The following is a 17,681-nucleotide window of genomic DNA, read 5'->3' as shown; positions in this document are numbered from 1 at the left end:
GGATGCAGAGGTCCGTCCACGTGCAAGTGGCTGGAAGCCAAGACCGCAAGCAAGTGTGCGGAGACCGGCTCCGAGCCGCGGACCCGGACTAAGGCAGCGCGCCGGTGCGGTGTTGGGGTCCGATTGGGCTGCGGTTGAGAAGTTCGCGTTTCGGAACGGCGTGTGCAGCCTTTTCTTGGTGTGAAAGTGGCCGCTGTGACTGGGGAATGCAGATGAGGCCCGGGCCAGTGCAGTCGGCGGCGCGCCTTCCAGCGTCGAGGCTGCGCCTTGCTTTCGGCCAGAGCGTGGGGTCTTCCCAGCAGATCCCCCCGGGGTGGATTAGGACCGCTTCTTGTTTGGGGGGCTTGACGGCCTGGAGCCAGTGCAGCAGGGGCGGTGCTGCCCTCGACTGCCTCTGGGATACACCTTACCATTTCTCAGTATTTCCCTCGGGGAAATGACTGAATTGCCCTTCGGAGAGGTTGGGCCGGACCACGGCCTTCTGGACTCTTTCCCAAAACTTCCTCTTTAGAAATCTGTGCTACTTGAGAAGTTGGAAAAGTGGTATCTCTTGGTTCCTTTTCTTTGTTGACCGGTGAAGTCTGTAACTTTCTATCAACAAGACTAATTGAGCTTTTGCTCTGAGCCAGAAATTCAGCTGAATCACCATCCATGCCCTGGGGGAGTTCACTGTCACCACGTGAAAATACCAAGTGTTATGATGTCTGTAACAACCTGATTAGGGTGTCAGCCCTGAGAATACAAAGGATGAAATGTTTGCCTCTATGTGGGAGGAAGGTAGGAGTCAAGATAGGGGTCCTGAAGGAAGTAGTATTTGAATGAATCTTTAAATTTTTTTAGTTCACTGGATTCTAAAAATTACAAATGAACTGCATGCTGATTTTCTTTTTGTAAATTTATTTATTTATCTATTTATTTTTGGCTGCGTTGGGTCTTCGTTGCTGCGCCCAGGCTTCCTCTAGTTGCGGTGAGCGGGCTTCTCATTGCGGTGGCTTCTTTTTTTTTAACATCTTTATTGGAGTATAATTGCTTTACAATGGTGTGTTAGTTTCTGCTTTATAACAAAGTGAATCAGTTATATATAGACATATGTTCCCATATCTCTTCCCTCTTGCATCTCCCTCCCTCCCACCCTCCCTATCCCACCCTCCCTATCCCACCCCTCTAGGTGGTCACAAAGCACTGAGCTGATCTCCCTGTGCTATGCGGCTGCTTCCCACTAGCTATCTATTTTACGTTTGGTAGTGTATATATGTCCATGCCACTCTCACTTTGTCACAGCTTACCCTTCCCCCTCCCCATATCCTCAAGTCCATTCTCTAGTAGCTCTGTGTCTTTATTCCCATCTTGCCCCTAGGTTCTTCATGACCTTTTTTTTTTTCTTAGATTCCATATATATGTGTTAGCGTACGGTATTTGTTTTTCTCTTTCTGACTTACTCCACTCTGTATGACAGACTGTAGGTCCATCCACCTCACTACAAATAACTCAATTTCGTTTCTTTTTATGGCTGAGTAATATTCCATTGTATATATGTGCCACATCTTCTTTATCCATTCATCTGTTGATGGACACTTAGGTTGCTTCCATGTCCTGGCTATTGTAAATAGAGCTGCAATGAACATTTTGGTACATGACTCTTTTTGAATTATGGTTTTCTCAGAGTATATGCCCAGTAGTGGGATTGCTGGGTCGGTATGGTAGTTCTATTTTTAGTTTTTTAAGAAACCTCCATACTGTCCTCCATAGTGGCTGTATCAATTTACATTCCCACCAACAGTGCAAGAGGGTTCCCTTTTCTCCACACCCTCTCCAGCATTTATTGTTTGTAGATTTTTTGATGATGGCCATTCTGACTGGTGTGAGATGATATCTCATTGTAGTTTTGATTTTCATTTCTCTAATGATTAATGATGTTGAGCATTCTTTCATGTGTTTGTTGGCAATCTGTATATCTTCTTTGGAGAAATGTCTATTTAGGTCTTCTGCCCATTTTTGGATTGGGTTGTTTGTTTTTTTGATATTGAGCTGCATGAGCTGCTTGTAAATTTTGGAGATTAATCCTTTGTCAGTTGCTTTGTTTGCAAATATTTTCTCCCATTCTGAGGGTTGTCTTTTCGTCTTGTTTATGGTTTCCTTTGCTGTGTGCAAAAGCTTTTAAGTTTCATTAGGTCCCATTTGTTTATTTTTGTTTTTATTTCCATTTCTCTAGGAGGTGGGTCAAAAAGGATCTTGCTGTGATTTATGTCATAGAGTGTTCTGCCTGTGTTTTCCTCTAAGAGTTTGATAGTGTCTGGCCTTACATTTAGGTCTTTAATCCATTTTGAGTTTATTTTTGTGTATGGTGTTCGGGAGTGTCCTAATTTCATACTTTTACATGTACCTATCCAGTTTTCCCGTGATTTATGTCATAGAGTGTTCTGCCTATGTTTTCCTCTAAGAGTTTGATAGTGTCTGGCCTTACATTTAGGTCTTTAATCCATTTTGAGTTTATTTTTGTGTATGGTGTTCGGGAGTGTCCTAATTTCATACTTTTACATGTACCTATCCAGTTTTCCCAGCACCACTTATTGAAGAGGCTGTCTTTTCTCCACTGTATATTCTTGCCTCCTTTATCAAAGATAAGGTGACCACATGTGCATGGGTTTATCGCTGGGCTTTCTATCCTGTTCCATTGATCTATATTTCTGTTTTTATGCCAGTACCATACTGTCTTGATTACTGTAGCTTTGTAGTATAGTCTGAAGTCAGGGAGCCTGATTCCTCCAGCTCCGTTTTTCGTTCTCAAGATTGCTTTGGCTATTCGGCGTCTTTTGTGTTTCCATACAAATTGTGAAATTTTTTGTTCTAGTTCTGTGAAAAATGCCAATGGTAGTTTAATAGGGATTGCATTGAATCTGTAGATTGCTTTGGATAGTAGAGTCATTTTCACAATGTTGACTCTTCCAATCCAAGAACATGGTATATCTCTCCATCTATTTGTATCATCTTTAATTTCTTTCATCAGTGTCTTATAATTTTCTGCATACAGGTCTTTTGTCTCCTTAGGTAGGTTTATTCCTAGATTTTTTATTCTTTTTGTTGTAATGGTAAATGGGAGTGTTTTCTTAAGTTGACTTTCAGATTCAGTCTTCCTATCCCCCAGCCTTTCCTCCTGACCCCACCTGAGTGGAGACCTTGAAAATTGTTCCCTGAGGGCCTCTGTTGCCAACCAGAAGCTAAACGAGATAGGTGCATCATCCCCTTTTCCCTGCTGAGATCCTCCTGCCTATGCGCCAGACCTTTGCTCATCCAGGGTCAATCTCTCAAGCATTGTCTCCCTAATGACCATAGGATATACTGTCACACCGTGGTTTGCTGAACTATTCTTCCTATTTTTAGGTGGTTAATGGTTTCCAGTATTTTGCTTCAGCAAGGGTAATGATTATTAGTATAGTCACTGGAATCAAATACACTTGGACTCATATCCCAGCTCTGTCACTCTCTAGCTGTGTGACCTTGGGGAAGTGTGTGACCTCTCTGAGCTTCAGTTTCTTTGCCAATAAAATGGGGAGTGATAAAAAGCATTGCTTCCTAGGATTTTTATAAGAATTACATGAGATAGTGAATATGAAGCATTGAGTACATGCTTAGCACATATTCATTGCTTAAGTATCAGCTATTAATTTTGCAAATATGGTGTCTTGTTTAGGATTAAGTGGGGACAAAGGGATAATTATCTAAGCTTCACTTTTCTCATACAAAAAGGTTGTTAATTGGGGGTGCTTATGTATTAAGAGTCTCTGAGTCTTGTTTCTGAGGTTTTTGATGCAATGGGTGTTTAGAGGAGAAAGAAGTAGTTGGAGTGAGCAAAGAAGATTTCCCGGCAGAGCTAGAGTTCCAGGTTTGCATTATATTAAACTTGACCAAGATACTTACCTGTCTGGAAAGTTTATTTTGGCCTGACTTTGCCTCTGTACTCTAATCTTGGGTGTTTTCATTAATGCTTATTCTGTTAGGCCTTGTGTTTTATTGGCTGTATTGTGATGGACAGAGATTCTGCTTCTAACTGTGTGTTTTCTTGCAGGTCTGTGTGAACTGGAGAAAGTCTGACCTCCCTGCCTGGGAAAAGGCAATGCTGGAATTTGCACTTGCTATTTCCTGAGCTGATGACATAACAGATGACCATTTCAAAAAGCTCGAGGTGCATGGCTTCAACCAAGAAGATGCCTGGGATATAGCTGCAATTTCAGCTTTTTATGCCATGTCCAACTGCCTTGCTCATTTTGTCAATCTTGTTCCCAACAAAGAATTCTATTTGATGGGCAGAACCAATGATGTCAAAGACATCAGGAGTGAACCTGCTGCTCCCAAAGTATAAAAGCCTGAACAGAAAGGCCAGTGTTTACATTTCCAGAACATTGCATTATAAGACACCAGTTGGGAAGTAATTTTTTTAAATGTTTAGTCAATGGATAGGGAAGAAAGTAAATAAATTTGTTCCCTGCCTGCTTGATGAGATAGATCCTAAGGGACATGTGATATCTGGGCCTCGGGGAAACCTTTTACTTTTTTACTTTTGTTGTGATCTGAAAGGAGCATCAGGGACAAAGGAGTTCAGAGGATGCTTTAGGCATTTCTGATGAACTGATATCTGTGAATTTCAGCAATTGAAGTTGAACATATTTTAGCTTTTAAAAATAGTGTTACATAGAAATTGGTCTATATAGACTGTGGTTTGAAATCAATTCTGTGTTAACATGGTGGTATATAAAGGCTCTGAAAGGCAGTGGGTAAATAGAAGCCGGCACCAAGTTGTTCTATCTTTAGTGCCTTCTCCATTAACCTCCAGTGATTTTTGTTTAAATCATGGTCATCTCAATAGAATTTTAGTCCTTATGTAGTTTATCCTTATTTTAGGTTTTAGTAAAAATTATTTGGAACAAGAGGGTGCTCATATTTTAAGAAGAAGTGTAAGAAAAAACCGACCCTGACATTACTAAGCGACTCGTTCTGCATGTTACAACCACCACTGCCTTAAGTGTGTGGCTGTCTTAACTTTTCAGCAGTCATTTTCATTATCTATCTGATAGAGGTACATGCAAACCTACAAAATGTTTTTGTTTCCATTTGACTTCTTTAGATTCTCTAAATTGCCAGGGAATAGTTCTTAATCAGTTTGAGGGCAATAGTGAGTTAATTTTGAATTGCCTGAACAGTGAAACCTGGTTATCTTGAGACAGCACAACTCTTGTTGCAGAGCTTGTGTTTTTCTGTTGGAACTATATCTTAAATACCTTGGAATATGTAACCTTTTAAAATTGACTTTTGAGGGGAGGAGGCAGAGGCATAAAAAAGGAAAAAAAAAGGAAAAAAATTGAGTTTTATTTTACTTATTGAGAAAGTTAATAACATTGGTGAATATATCATGGTCAAGGTTTTATACACCAAAATAATTTTAGCCATTAGCCATAACTCGGGAATCAAGTAGAGGGCCTTTATTAAGTATTTGTTGCAGCCAGAAGTTGTAGGTCACTAAGGGACATTATTTGTTAATTATAAAATAGACCTCTACCCCTAACATGGGGAATATCTCCAGAGTAATGGCTGCCTTGATCTTCTCTGAACACTGGACACTTGCTTCTTGCCATTTTTCAGTCAGCTTATGGACAGGAGAGTTGAATACTAACTTTGCTGGTGGGAGGAACTGCTGAATGTTCAGCCCTCTCTGAATCTCATTCCTTTACTTCTGAGGTCTTTCAGACTATCCTAAACAGTCACCAAATGGGAGCTTTCTATAACTCAGGTCTTGATCAAGGCCTAGAAGGGTTGTCAGTTCTTATACCTACCTCTTCTTATACCTCAGGCTGCCCTTCATTGAAGACTCTCCTTCCCTCCCCAAGAAGCACACCAGTTCGTTAATCTTTTTCTGCAAACAAGTCCTATGTATTTATCTTCAACAGCAGTGGTGAAGGGCCTTGCATCTGTTATGCCCTCCATGCCCTGCTTGGCAGAGGTAAGCAGGACTGACAGTGGGCTCTATTGCTTGTAAGGTTGAATTGATTCAGGTCTTCAGCTCCCTTAAGTGACTCCTGACTGGATATATGTTCCTTCCTGCAGAGAGGAAGGCTTTGGCCTTGATAAAGTCTTGACCTAGTAGGTCAAGTAGCTGGGAGTTGGGCAGAGCTCCAGCGCACCAGTAAGCCCCATTTTCCAGGCACTGTACAAACCGGGGCTTTTTAGTGCAGAAGTTAATCCGAGTCCCTAGATTCTCAGGCTGTGTAGGCAGTACACCATGCTACTTACTATGCGTGAGCAGCCCATAATATGGTCATTTCTTACCTTCGCTGGTCTCAGTGTAGAGATGATTATGTAAACAGTACATAATCATACCCAGCCTCTTGGACTGACTAGTCAGGCCCTGTCATCCCCAAGGACACAGTCTGGTCACTGACAACCACATACTGACAATGTCGCAAGCGGTGCCCAGATGCTAACGTTACTCCATGCAGCCCAGGCCCTGGGCATCCTCAGTTGCGCGCCCACGCAGCTAGTCGCTCCAGACCTCCAACCCTCCGGGACGCGGTACCCACAGTCGGGCGGTGTTCCCGCTTTCTTGGTCCCCAGCGGATGATGGCCGAGAGGCGGCTCGGGTTTCCCAGCCGGTGGGGTTAGGCCGCCGCACGCCGGAAGTGGCGGCTGGGGCGGGAGCGCTGAGGTGTCGGCGGGCGGGGCAGCAGCCTAGAGCCGGGGGTCGGGGCGTTGGCCATGTTTCCCTTCGGGCCCGGTAGCCCCGGAGGGGACAGGGCGGCCGGAGCCGGGGCTGAGGAGCCGGCACCCCATGCGAGACAGGGGGCAGCTGCTGGGCCGCTCCCTTCTCCGCCTCCGTCGCTACAGCCGGGGGCTGACGCAGCCCCTCCCCCGTCGCCCTGCGGGAGCCCTCGCCGCCTCTGCGCCCCTTCGCAGCCCCAGGCTGGGCGCGCGGGGGAGCTCCGGCCGCCCGGAGCTCTAGAGTCCTCAGCCGCTTCCGCCCAGGGAGAGCAGTCACCGCCCTCCCCGCCGCGCCGGCAGCCCGGGCCTGACTGCAGGGCCGGGAACCGGGGCCGGCACTGCCTCAGCGCCCGCCTGGGCGGCCCTGGCGCCCGGCTGTTCGGGTGGCTGAGAGAGCGCAGCCTGGGCCGCGGGCTGTTCGTGGATCCGGCGCGAGACAATTTCCGCACCATGACTAACCTCTATGGTTCCATCCATCCCGCGGACTCGGTGTACCTCAGCACCCGCACCCATGGGGCCGTCTTCAACCTCGAGTACTCGCCTGACGGGTAAGCGCGGCCCATCGGAGGGCGGGGACCCGCCTCCGCGTGGCGCGGCTGCCGGTGGGCGGCTGCCCGGGGCCCGCTCGCTCGGCCCGGGCCGGGGTTTGCGAGTCCGTTTGGGGCGGCCGGCCTTCGTGCCCCTGGCTCTTTATGAAGCGCTCTGTCGCTATTGCAGGCTCCGTCCGGCCCTTGGAGGTAGGCGAGCCCGGGACTGGTTTGCTCCCCTTCAGGACCGGCGCTCTGTGAAGGAGAAGTGCCAAAAGCCCCCCGAAAGGTCTGTCAGAGACAGTCCAGAGCTAGGGTTTGCTGGCACACCGTAGATGCTCAATAAGTACAGTTTGAATAAATGCCCGTTCTTTCCCTGTCACACTAGGCTTGTGTTTTTCCCACCTAAGCTTGGTCAAGGGTACGGAGCCTGCAGACTCCCTGTTCCCTGTGCTGACTTGCCCTGAGGGGACAAGTGCGCGGTCCGTCGTTCCTTTGCTCCAGTAAGATACTAAGACACTGCAGAGAGGTATGTTGTGATGTGGGACATCTGTGAAGTTCCAGGCTAGACTACATTCTTCTGTTAAGGGTATCCAGCCTTTCTCCTGGCTGATTAAAATTTCATGTTTGGCCTCGGTTTACTTTGGGCTATGGAGAATTTTCAAAGTGATATATGTATGTATATATATATATTTTTACTGAACGAGGTAGTTTATTACTCAAAGGGTGAGAATAATCAGGATATGACGTTAAATTTATGAGCGCAGTCAAATTTCAAATTAATTTTGTACATGTGTACATACATGAGCAAAAGAAGCTTTTTTCTCTCTGAGAAGGTGGGTAAAGCTAGATTGTGTTTTTCTCTTTGCAGTAACTGAGGAACAAGGGCAGAGCGTGGTTAAGGTGACTCAAAAGAAAAGAGGGATACAACTCAACTAACAAATAGAGGATTAGTCTTCAAGGAAGACATACAGGGTTCTCAGAAATTGGCCAAGATCAAGTATAGAATATTATTCTAATTAGAATAGAAATTACAGGTAAGGAAAAGATGATTAACTAAATCGAAGTTGTAACTGTAAAGCTCACCAAGTTCACATGGTTAGCACATAGGAAAAAGAGGATTTGAACTCAGGCAGTCTAACTCCAAAGAGTTCATAATCACTGTACTAATACCAAATTACATGGATAATTACCTTAAGAATGAGCATTTTCCTACCTGAAGATTAATTTAAAATCTATTATAACAAATATATTCTAACATTAAATATGGCATGTTCATCTATTTTGAATACTTGTACTGTTAATCTTAAAATACCACGTTTTCAGTAGGGAGTTGCTTTTCAATTTTCTGTAGCAATGAAAAACATAATTTACAATTCTCATAAATATATAAATTGGCGCTTATTATTCTGGAGCACTGAGGGAAGAAAAAATCTGTTTCCCTCATTGGCTCAGAAGCAGTTACTAAAATAAAAAGCTATAACTTCCAAGATTGTTGGCTTTCCTGCTGACATTAGTGAGGCTGGGGCACCTGGTGAGCCTGAAGTACACCAGAGCCATTTCAGCTTCTGCTTTCAGGAGAACATAGAATGGTAAATAGAAAAGGACCATATCATTAGGGAAAACACTTTATTTCCAAGTTTCTAAAATAGTATTAAAACAATAAGGGAAAAATGCAAATTATAAAGTAATATGACGGCACAGCAATCACAACTTCTTAACAAGCCCTTTCAACATTCAGTGCTAATTGCTGAAACACTGAAATAAAGGGATGTTTCAATTATTTGGTTTTAAACAATGACAGGTTTAAGATTCACCTGATTAAAAACCATCCACACCAATATAATAGCATATCATAAGATAATTGGCTAACAGTTTTTGCAAATGGCAGTTGTTAACATATTTCTTCCACACACATAAATGTTGTGCTGAGGAGGGGAGTAAGATGTTCTTTTCTACCTTTCTTTTATGATGGGTTGTAGAAGCATCCATCTCTTCCTCTCCTATATTATCAATTTGTGAAGTTGGACTACAATTCATTTTCTCCTCTTCTTGCCTCTGGAGTCTGTCTGCTACAGCCTGGATAGCTTCTGTCCATTCTTCCCTTTCCTCTGGAGTGTCTACATGAAATGTTCTCTCTGTTAACAGTGGTCCACTGGAGACATCTGATAATAAATGTGTTTGGCTTTGATCGTTCTGTTTTCATTAACTGGCATTTTGCTACTGAAAAGTTGTTGAGGGGATAAGGTAAATCCACATCTTGGGGTTTCTCTTTATAGCCTATGAATGAGCCATCTGTCTTCAAAAGGAAGTATCTTGGCCTCCAGTTTTTTATATATTCTCCCCTCTTCTGAACCCAACCTTCTTTCACAGTGGTAACATCGCTCATGATGGTGCCCCTCTGAGCCCCCAACTTGGAGAAAAGGTACTTTGTGATACCACCTTTGAGGTTTGGATTCTCTGCTGCTGCTGCCCTTCCCACTCTCTAGTGATGACTCAGCCTCCAAAGGCAGCGGCTGCCTGCAGCTGCTCTTTGGGTGGGGGGGGTGCGGAGTGGGGAGGGCAGGCAGCAGGCTGCAGGGGAGGGAGGGAGGGAGCTGGCTGGGCCGTGGAGCTGGAGCGGGAGGCTCAAAGTGATATATATTTTTTTAAACTTTGTTTTGTGAGTACAGGAACAAGTTCAACAGCAGTCAAAGGAAAAAATTTACACATGGTTCCACCATGAGCGGACATAGATAATACAACTCTTACCCCATCAAGGCCTCTGGATTCTTAGTCATTTGCTTAGCTGTTCATTCATTCATTCATTCCCTCCCTCGTTCAGCAACTATTGGGTTGGCCAAAAAGTGCCTTCTGTTTTCACCAAGATCTTTATTGAACAACATAGTCATCCTTTTGTTCCACTATCTTCTGCCATTTTTCAGGCAACTTCGTAATTCCATCTTCCCAAAACTTTTTATCTTTTTGAGCAAAGAACTGTTCCAGGTGCCTTTTACAGTCTTCCAGGGAATTGAAATTTTTTCCATTAAGAGAATTTTGTAAAGACCTAAATAAATGGAAATCTGAAGGTGTAATATCTGGTGAAAACGGTGGATGAATCAGAACTTCCCAGCCAAGCTGTTAACAGTTTTTGCCTGGTCATCAAAGAAACATGCAGTCTTGCGTTATCCTGATGGAAGATTATGCATTTTCTGTTGACTAATTCTGGACACTTTTCATCAAGTGATGCTTACAGTTGGTCTAACTGGGAGCAGTACTTGTTGGAATTAATCGTTTGGTTTTTTTTGGAAGGAGCTCATAATAGAGGACTCCCTTCCAATCCCACCATATACACGGCATCACCTTCTTCGGATGAAGACCAGCCTTTGGTGTGGTTGGTGGTGGTTCATTTCACTTGCCCCACGATCTCTTCCGTTCCACATTATTGTACAGTATCCACTTTTCATTGCCCGTCACAATTTGTTTTAAAAATAGAACGTTTTCATTACGTTTAATTAGAGAATCGCATGCTGCAGAAATACGGTGAAGAAGGTGTTTTTGCTTAACTTATGTGGAACCCAAACATCAAAGCGATTCACATAACCAAGCCGGTGTAAATGATTTTCATTGCTTGATTTGGATATTTTGAGTATGTCGGCTATCTCCCACATGGTGTAACGTTGACTGTCTCAATTTGATCGCTATCAACTTCCACTGATCTACCCAACCATGGAACATCATCCAGCAAGAAGTCTCCAGCATGAAACTTTGCAAACCACTTTTGACACGTTTGATCAGTCACAGCGCCTTCTCCATACACTGCACAAATCTTTTTTTTGCATTTCAGTTGTGTTTTTACCTTTCTTGAAATAATAAAGCATAATATGCCAAAAATGTTGCTTTTTCCTTCCATCTTCAATAATAAAATGGCTACACAAAAATTCACCAATTTTGATAAGTTTTAAAAAAATGCACACTGATAAGACAGCTGTCACATACAATCTAACAAAATTGTTTTGAATGAAGTTAAAGACACCTAAGGGCTACTAGAGCCATTTTACAGAAAAAGCTGAACGAACCTTTTGGCCAACCCAATATTTGTTGAGCATGCTGTGCTCCAGAGGCAGAGGTGGCAATGGTGAGCAAACCAGCTAATGGCACTGCTTTCATTGGTCTTGGGACCTATCGGTTCAACTAGACATTAATAACCATACTAAATAATTTCTTAATGTATATTTACAAATTGTGATACAGGCTTGAAAGAATCTTGTGGATTAGAGTTTTCAAGGTTTCCCTGAGAAAGTGACACTTGAGCTGGATTGGAAAAATGAGTAGAAGATAAATTAGTCAAGATAGTGTTTGGAAGGGGACAGAAATACTTTAGATGGAGGAACTGGTATGTCAAAGGACCTGTGGTTGGAGGAGCAGCATGTCATGTTAGAGAAGCTGAAAGAAGATAGGTTAACAAAGTAAAAAATTGTGCTGAAGAAAGACATAAAATGTGCTAACAAAGGAGCAAAGCAGCAGAATCTGGAATCACTGAGCAAGTACACCCTGTTTCCTTTCACTGTTGCAAATGCTTTTTCTTAATCAGACTCAGTTCTGGGATCTCTGGGGTTTCTGCCTATAGCAGTTGACTTGTAACAGTGACTGTGCACCTGAATACAGAGAAAATTGGTGAGGGGAGAAACTATTTTGCTGAAGTTTATCCATGGAACCTCCTCTTCCCACTTCCTTCCTCAAGCCCTATTCCTAAAGCTTCTCCCAAAATACCAGGAGTCTATTCCTCATAACCCTTCAGTTCCTCTCTTCAACATATCCCAGTTCCTCTCCTCCCAACCTCTGGCCTTCAGAAGTAGCTGTTTCTACTCTTTGGAGGTGGGATTTTAGGTAGAGGGTGAGAGGGATAGAATGAGTTATGAAGAAGGAATTCTCATTGCCAGTTCTATTAGAATGAGGAGTATATTACTGATAGTTCTTGTCTGAATCTGGGCTACATTTTCCTATAGTAACATTTTTGTAAAAGGTGGTTAGGTACTCTAGTACTTAAAATAATTTGATAATGTGTAATTATGCAATTAATATGTACTTACTTTAGAAAACATAGGCAATAAATGAACTAAAAGAAGCTAAATATCATTTATGATCCCAGAGATGGAATGGCTATCTAAGGAAATTTTTTCCTTGTATATATTTATTTTATTTATTTAAAAAAATTTTTTTTGGTCACGCTGTGCAGCTTGTGGTATCTTAGTTCCTTGACCAGGGTTTGAACCCAGGCCATGGCAGTGAAAGTGCCGAGTCCTAACCACTGGACTGCCAGGGAACTCCCTGTGTATGTTTATTTTAACATAAAGATAGAATCAACTATTTTGTAGCCTGCTTTTTTTCATATAATATATTGCAAATTATTTATGTTAATGAATATATTTCTACAATATTATTTAAAATTTTCCATTAGTTTAAATAAACTTTCTCTAAACAAATATTTTAGATTTGTGCATGCCCTTATGGTAAGTCCCTAGAATGAGTCAAAGGTTATGAAGATTTTGGATACTTATTATTAAATTGCCCTCTGTGAAGACTGTACCAATTCTTATTCCTATCAGTCCCATATGAAAGTGCTTGTCTTCCCATACCCTTGCCAATATTGCACATTGCCATACTTTTTCATTTATGTCAAGGTGGTAGGTGAAAATGGTTCAGTGTTTTAATTTTTTAGTCTTTTGACTACATCTACTAATATGCCCCAAATTTTTATAGGACTAAAAATGGTTTTATATAAAATGACATACTGTGTTAAATGAAATGATTTCTCATATCCTTCAGTCATATATGAGTTAAATCAGCTTACTGGATACCGTAACCACTGTCACAAGGACTTCTCAGTACAAAAAGAAGAGGTGATACAGAAGGTAAGAATTAAAATTGTGAATTCGATAGAGACCAGACTAGAATTTGGCACTTTAAAAAAAAAAAAAGAAAGGATACATGGACTAGAAGGTAATTTCTAAAGAATTCCAAAAATGTTTTAAGCAATAGCAACACTGTCAATATAAATCTGTCACCTCCTAAAATGACATTTTGAAAAAAGAAATATGATGTTAATAGATTAGATAATATGGGACTTTCTTAGGCTATCCTCTATGAGAACACATTAGGCACTGCTGTAGAGAAAATTAGTGTATTGGAAAATAGAAGTGAAGAAGTTATCCAAAATGCAGACAAGAGAGACAGAGACTGAAAATATGAAGGAGGCTCAGTGACATGAAGCGTAGAGAGAAAATGCATATCATGTACTTGGTCAGTTCCTAAAGAAAATGAGATAGATAATAGGGTAAAACAAATTTGAAGCAATAATAGCTGAGAGCTTTCCAGAATTGAAGAAAGGTACCAAACCATGATTTAAGAAGCCCAACACACCCCAAGCAGGAATTCTTCCTAGCCATGTAGTGAAACTGCAGGACAACAAATATAGAATCATAAAAGCTAGAGAAAAAAACCTTCAAAGGAGTAACTATGTGAGTGAAAGCCAATTAGTCATCAATAATCATGTAAATTAGAGGACAGTCGTGATTATTTTTTACTATGCTGGAAAAAACTGCCAATCTAGATGTCTGTACCTAGCAAAGATAGGTTCTTTGTTCTTGTCAAGAACAAAGATGAAATAAATACATATGCACCCAATCGCAACTGTAAGGTCAGAGATATTAGAAGGAATGAAGAACAAAGGAAGTTGAAAATTTGTATGTAAAATTAAATCTGATTTTCTCTTTTGGGATTAACAAAGATGTAGCTAAAATAGTAGACAACAATAGCATATAAATTATGAAGGGATGCTCTAAATTCCTTTTTTCTTTTTTTTGAGGGAGAATTGTGATATATTAACTTTAGGCTTTAATGTGTGTGTACCACCAAAAGACAAGTAAATATATTATTTCCAGACTAGTAGAAGAAAAATTTTGGAATGAGAAGAAATAATTCCAAAAGAAGTCAAGAAAGGGAAAGGAGAAAAAAGTAGAAAAGGTATAACAAAAAGCACAAAGAATGGCTGAAAATAAATCCAAATATTACTAATTATAATATAGAAGTACTAGTACTTCTTGTACATAGGATAGAGAGGATATATCAAACACATCCTAGAAGGATAGAGAAAGACATATCAAACACATTCTAAACAAAAGAAAGCTGGTGAGCTATATTAATATACAAAATAGGCTTTAAGGCAAAAAAAAAAAATTACTAGAGACAGAAGGTTACTTCATAATGATAATAGCTCAATTCACCTGGAAGATAAAACAGTTCTGAAATTGAGTTTTTTTTATTTATATACATCAAAAATTGATAACTTCAAGGAGAAAAGAGAAAAATTTATCATCATAGGGGATGATCTTAATACACAGCATACCTCAGTTAAACAGGCAGACACAAACATAAGGATACACAAGATAGAAACAGCACCACTTAAAATCTTGCTCTAAAGGGCATGTATAGAATACTGCATTCAGGCCTGATATTCAGCTAGTACACATTGGTTCAGCTGTACCAGTTGTTAAAATATTAATATATATCCATGGTGGTTGAGTAGTTAGTTACTGCTCCAAGCTCACTGAGTGCCTTCCTAGTGCTTAAGCACCTTCCATAGGATCTCCCAGAGTAACCCATTATATAGCAGCTAAAGATTTAAGAACTGGCACAGCAAGCTGCCAAGAAACATCTCACTAGAGAGCTTTAGCATCCACTCTAAGCTCTTCTCCCCATGCCAGGTATCCTCTCCCACACAAAAAAAATCCATAGGCAAATGCTGAGCGACCATTTGGCTCCCCTTAGTGTGGGGCTGCCTGCCTTTCTCACACACTCTCCCAGTCATTCTCACATGGTCATTTGTGGGAACTGCAGCCTCTGGGGAGATCCAGAGAGATGAAAAGAGCAGTCAGATGAGAGTAATGGCACTACTGCAGGCACCATCTAAACATTAATTCTCTTGGCAAAGTGTGCATGACCATTGCAGGATACAATCCATGGCAGGTGAATGAGGTCTATGAGGATGGTTTATGGATGAATGACTCCTGGGATGTACTTCCCTAATTTTATCATTCTTACTGAATTTCACCTTTATTTAGTGGGGTAAGTTTGCCAAAAGCCACTGAATACATGCCCACCATGGACATTAATAACACTCTGTTAATGAACTTGACTGCCAACATAAGTAGTCTCTTTACCAGAAACATTTAGTTGAGAGAACTGAGAAGCTGAAAGGTCATGAAACACAAAGGATTTGTATTCTGGTTTATGCTGTTAACTGCTGTATTACATTATGTCTCATTTGGGCTGAGGGATTAGGTTTGATATCATTAAATATGATGTATCAATAAATTATTTTGTGACTTAGTTATTAATATAATTGAATATAAAAATTAACAGCAAGCATTATAAGGGCCAAAAAATTTTTAATATACTTACTGTTAACTGCAGCAAAAGCTGAAAAGAGAATTCAGCTCCCATCAACAATTCTGTTGCTATTAAGAGTGATTTTTTTTACTTATCAAGTCTACAGGTTACTTGATGACTACCTATTTATGAGGAATTTTTAAAAATTGAAGTATAGTTGATTTATAATATTATGTTAGTTTCAGGTGTACAGAAAAGTGATTCAGTTATATATTTTTTTTCAGATTTTTTTCCATTATAGGTTGTTACAATATATTAAATATAATTCCCTGTGCTATATAGTAAATTCTTGTTGCTTACCTGTTTTTCGTATCTGTCAATCCCATACTCCTTACTTATCCGTCCCTCCTTCCCTTTCCCCTTTGGTAACCATAAGTGTGTTTTATATGAATGACTACCTATTTAATGTGGAAATTCTTGGAGGGGCTTTATGCAATTTCCTGTGGCAGTTCATGGTTCAGACAAAGGCATCTGGGTCAAAAAAACGATTATGGCTACAATTTCCAAAAATTAATAAATGATTGGGAATTACTAGAATAATTTGATGAACAATTTGAGTTAGAACTAATACCACTTGGCAAGCATTTTTATAACCTATAGGTTAGTTTAATTTTTTAATGTTTTAAAATTTTTATTCATGTTAATTTATATTACTATTGAATATTTAATATTTTTTTGAATATCACATTTGACTATATGTAACAGCTGCCTCATGGTTTTTTTTTGCAAACATACAAGGATTTAAAAATTGCTCTCTTGTAAGGCCACATGTTTCAAAAGATTATCATTAAGTAGTTTCTCAGTATAATGTGGTTGCTAGAAATTAATAACAAAAAGATAACTAGAAAAACCTCATGTATTTTCAAGTTAAGAAACATTTATAAATAACTCATAAGTCAAAGTAGAAATGATAATGGAAATTAGAAATATTTAGAACTAAATGATAATGAAAGTACCATGTCGCAAAAGTTGTGGGATATAAGTAAATCCTCACTTAGTAGGAAAATTATAATCTTTAATAAACTAGAAAGGAAGACAAGGAAAATTAGTTAGCTAAGTATCCATCTCAAGAAATAGTAAAAATAGTGAAGTTATAGTAAAGTAAATCTGAAGAAAGTAAAAGGAAAGAAATACAGCAATAAAGAGTAAAATTAGTGAAATTCTAAAAATTAAGTAGAAATACTCAACAGAAACATCTGTCTTTGAAAAGACAAAGAATAATGAAAAACACTTATTAGATTGATCAAGAGAATACCCAAATAAACAATATTCAGAATGAAAGGGGGACATAATTTCTGATACAAGAAGTAGAGATTGTAGCTTTCCAGAAGTAGCAGAGTAGATGGTTTGGACCAACCCTCCAACTGAGAATAATTAGAAAAGCTAGAGAAAAACATAAGTATCTAATGTAAGATATAAAAAGTTATGTTTGAAGGGATTAGAGAATTGAGGCAATGAGGAAATTGCAGGGCCAAGATCTGCAAATGGAGGGTAGCCAGAGATGTGAACCCACCGTTTTAGCCAACTGAATCTAGCAATATGGTAGAAATGAAAGATTGATTTAACATTAGAAAATAAATTAATGTAAATCACTACATTAACATATTAAAAAGAAAACTATAGGATAATTTCAATAAGTGTTAGAAAATGTTTTATATACTTTAATGTATATTAATGGAAAAAAACACTCAGCAGATTTGAAGTAGAAGAGAATTAATTTCCTTAATCCAGTAATAGGAATCTACCAAAACAAATAAACCCTACAGCAAACATTGTGCTTAATGATGAAATGGTGAATGTATTCTTGAAGATAAGGAACAAGATAAGAGTGCACACTATATTAACATTTCTATTCAACATTGTACTGAAAGTCCTAGCCAGTGCAACAAGGAAAAAAAGTATTAAAAAGAACAAAGCAGGGACTTCCCTGGTGGCACAGTGGTTAAGAATCTGCCTGCCAATGCAGGGGACATG

The 17,681-nt window shown here is 40.1% G+C and overlaps 1 protein-coding gene and 1 long non-coding RNA gene across 5 annotated transcripts in view; both read left to right on the top strand.

The window, feature by feature from the left end:
- The window catches only part of LOC309663979, a 141,282-nt gene that overhangs the window by 1,703 nt on the left and 121,898 nt on the right, over window positions 1-17,681 (top strand). The window contains exon 2 of one of the 2 annotated variants that reach the window (XR_014265535.1): window positions 4,067-4,684. This is a non-coding gene — a long non-coding RNA (uncharacterized lncRNA). Of the gene's footprint in view, window positions 1-4,066; window positions 4,685-17,681 lie in introns of those variants that run through there. The other variant, XR_014265536.1, reaches the window with a different exon arrangement.
- The window catches only part of DCAF10 (DDB1 and CUL4 associated factor 10), a 57,666-nt gene continuing 46,087 nt past the window's right edge, over window positions 6,103-17,681 (top strand). For 2 of the 3 annotated variants that reach the window (XM_082468672.1, XM_082468670.1), the window contains exon 1: window positions 6,104-7,298. In XM_082468672.1, the coding sequence (XP_082324798.1) occupies window positions 6,748-7,298 (551 nt within the window). In that variant the 5' untranslated portion in view covers window positions 6,104-6,747. Of the gene's footprint in view, window positions 7,299-17,681 lie in introns of all 3 variants that reach the window. The other variant, XM_082468671.1, reaches the window with a different exon arrangement.

Source organism: Balaenoptera physalus, assembly GCF_965194825.1.
Source record: "Balaenoptera physalus genome assembly, chromosome: 7".
Lineage (NCBI taxonomy): Eukaryota > Metazoa > Chordata > Mammalia > Artiodactyla > Balaenopteridae > Balaenoptera > Balaenoptera physalus.
Note: the sequence above shows the minus strand (reverse complement) of the source record. Positions and strands in the feature narration are given on the sequence as shown.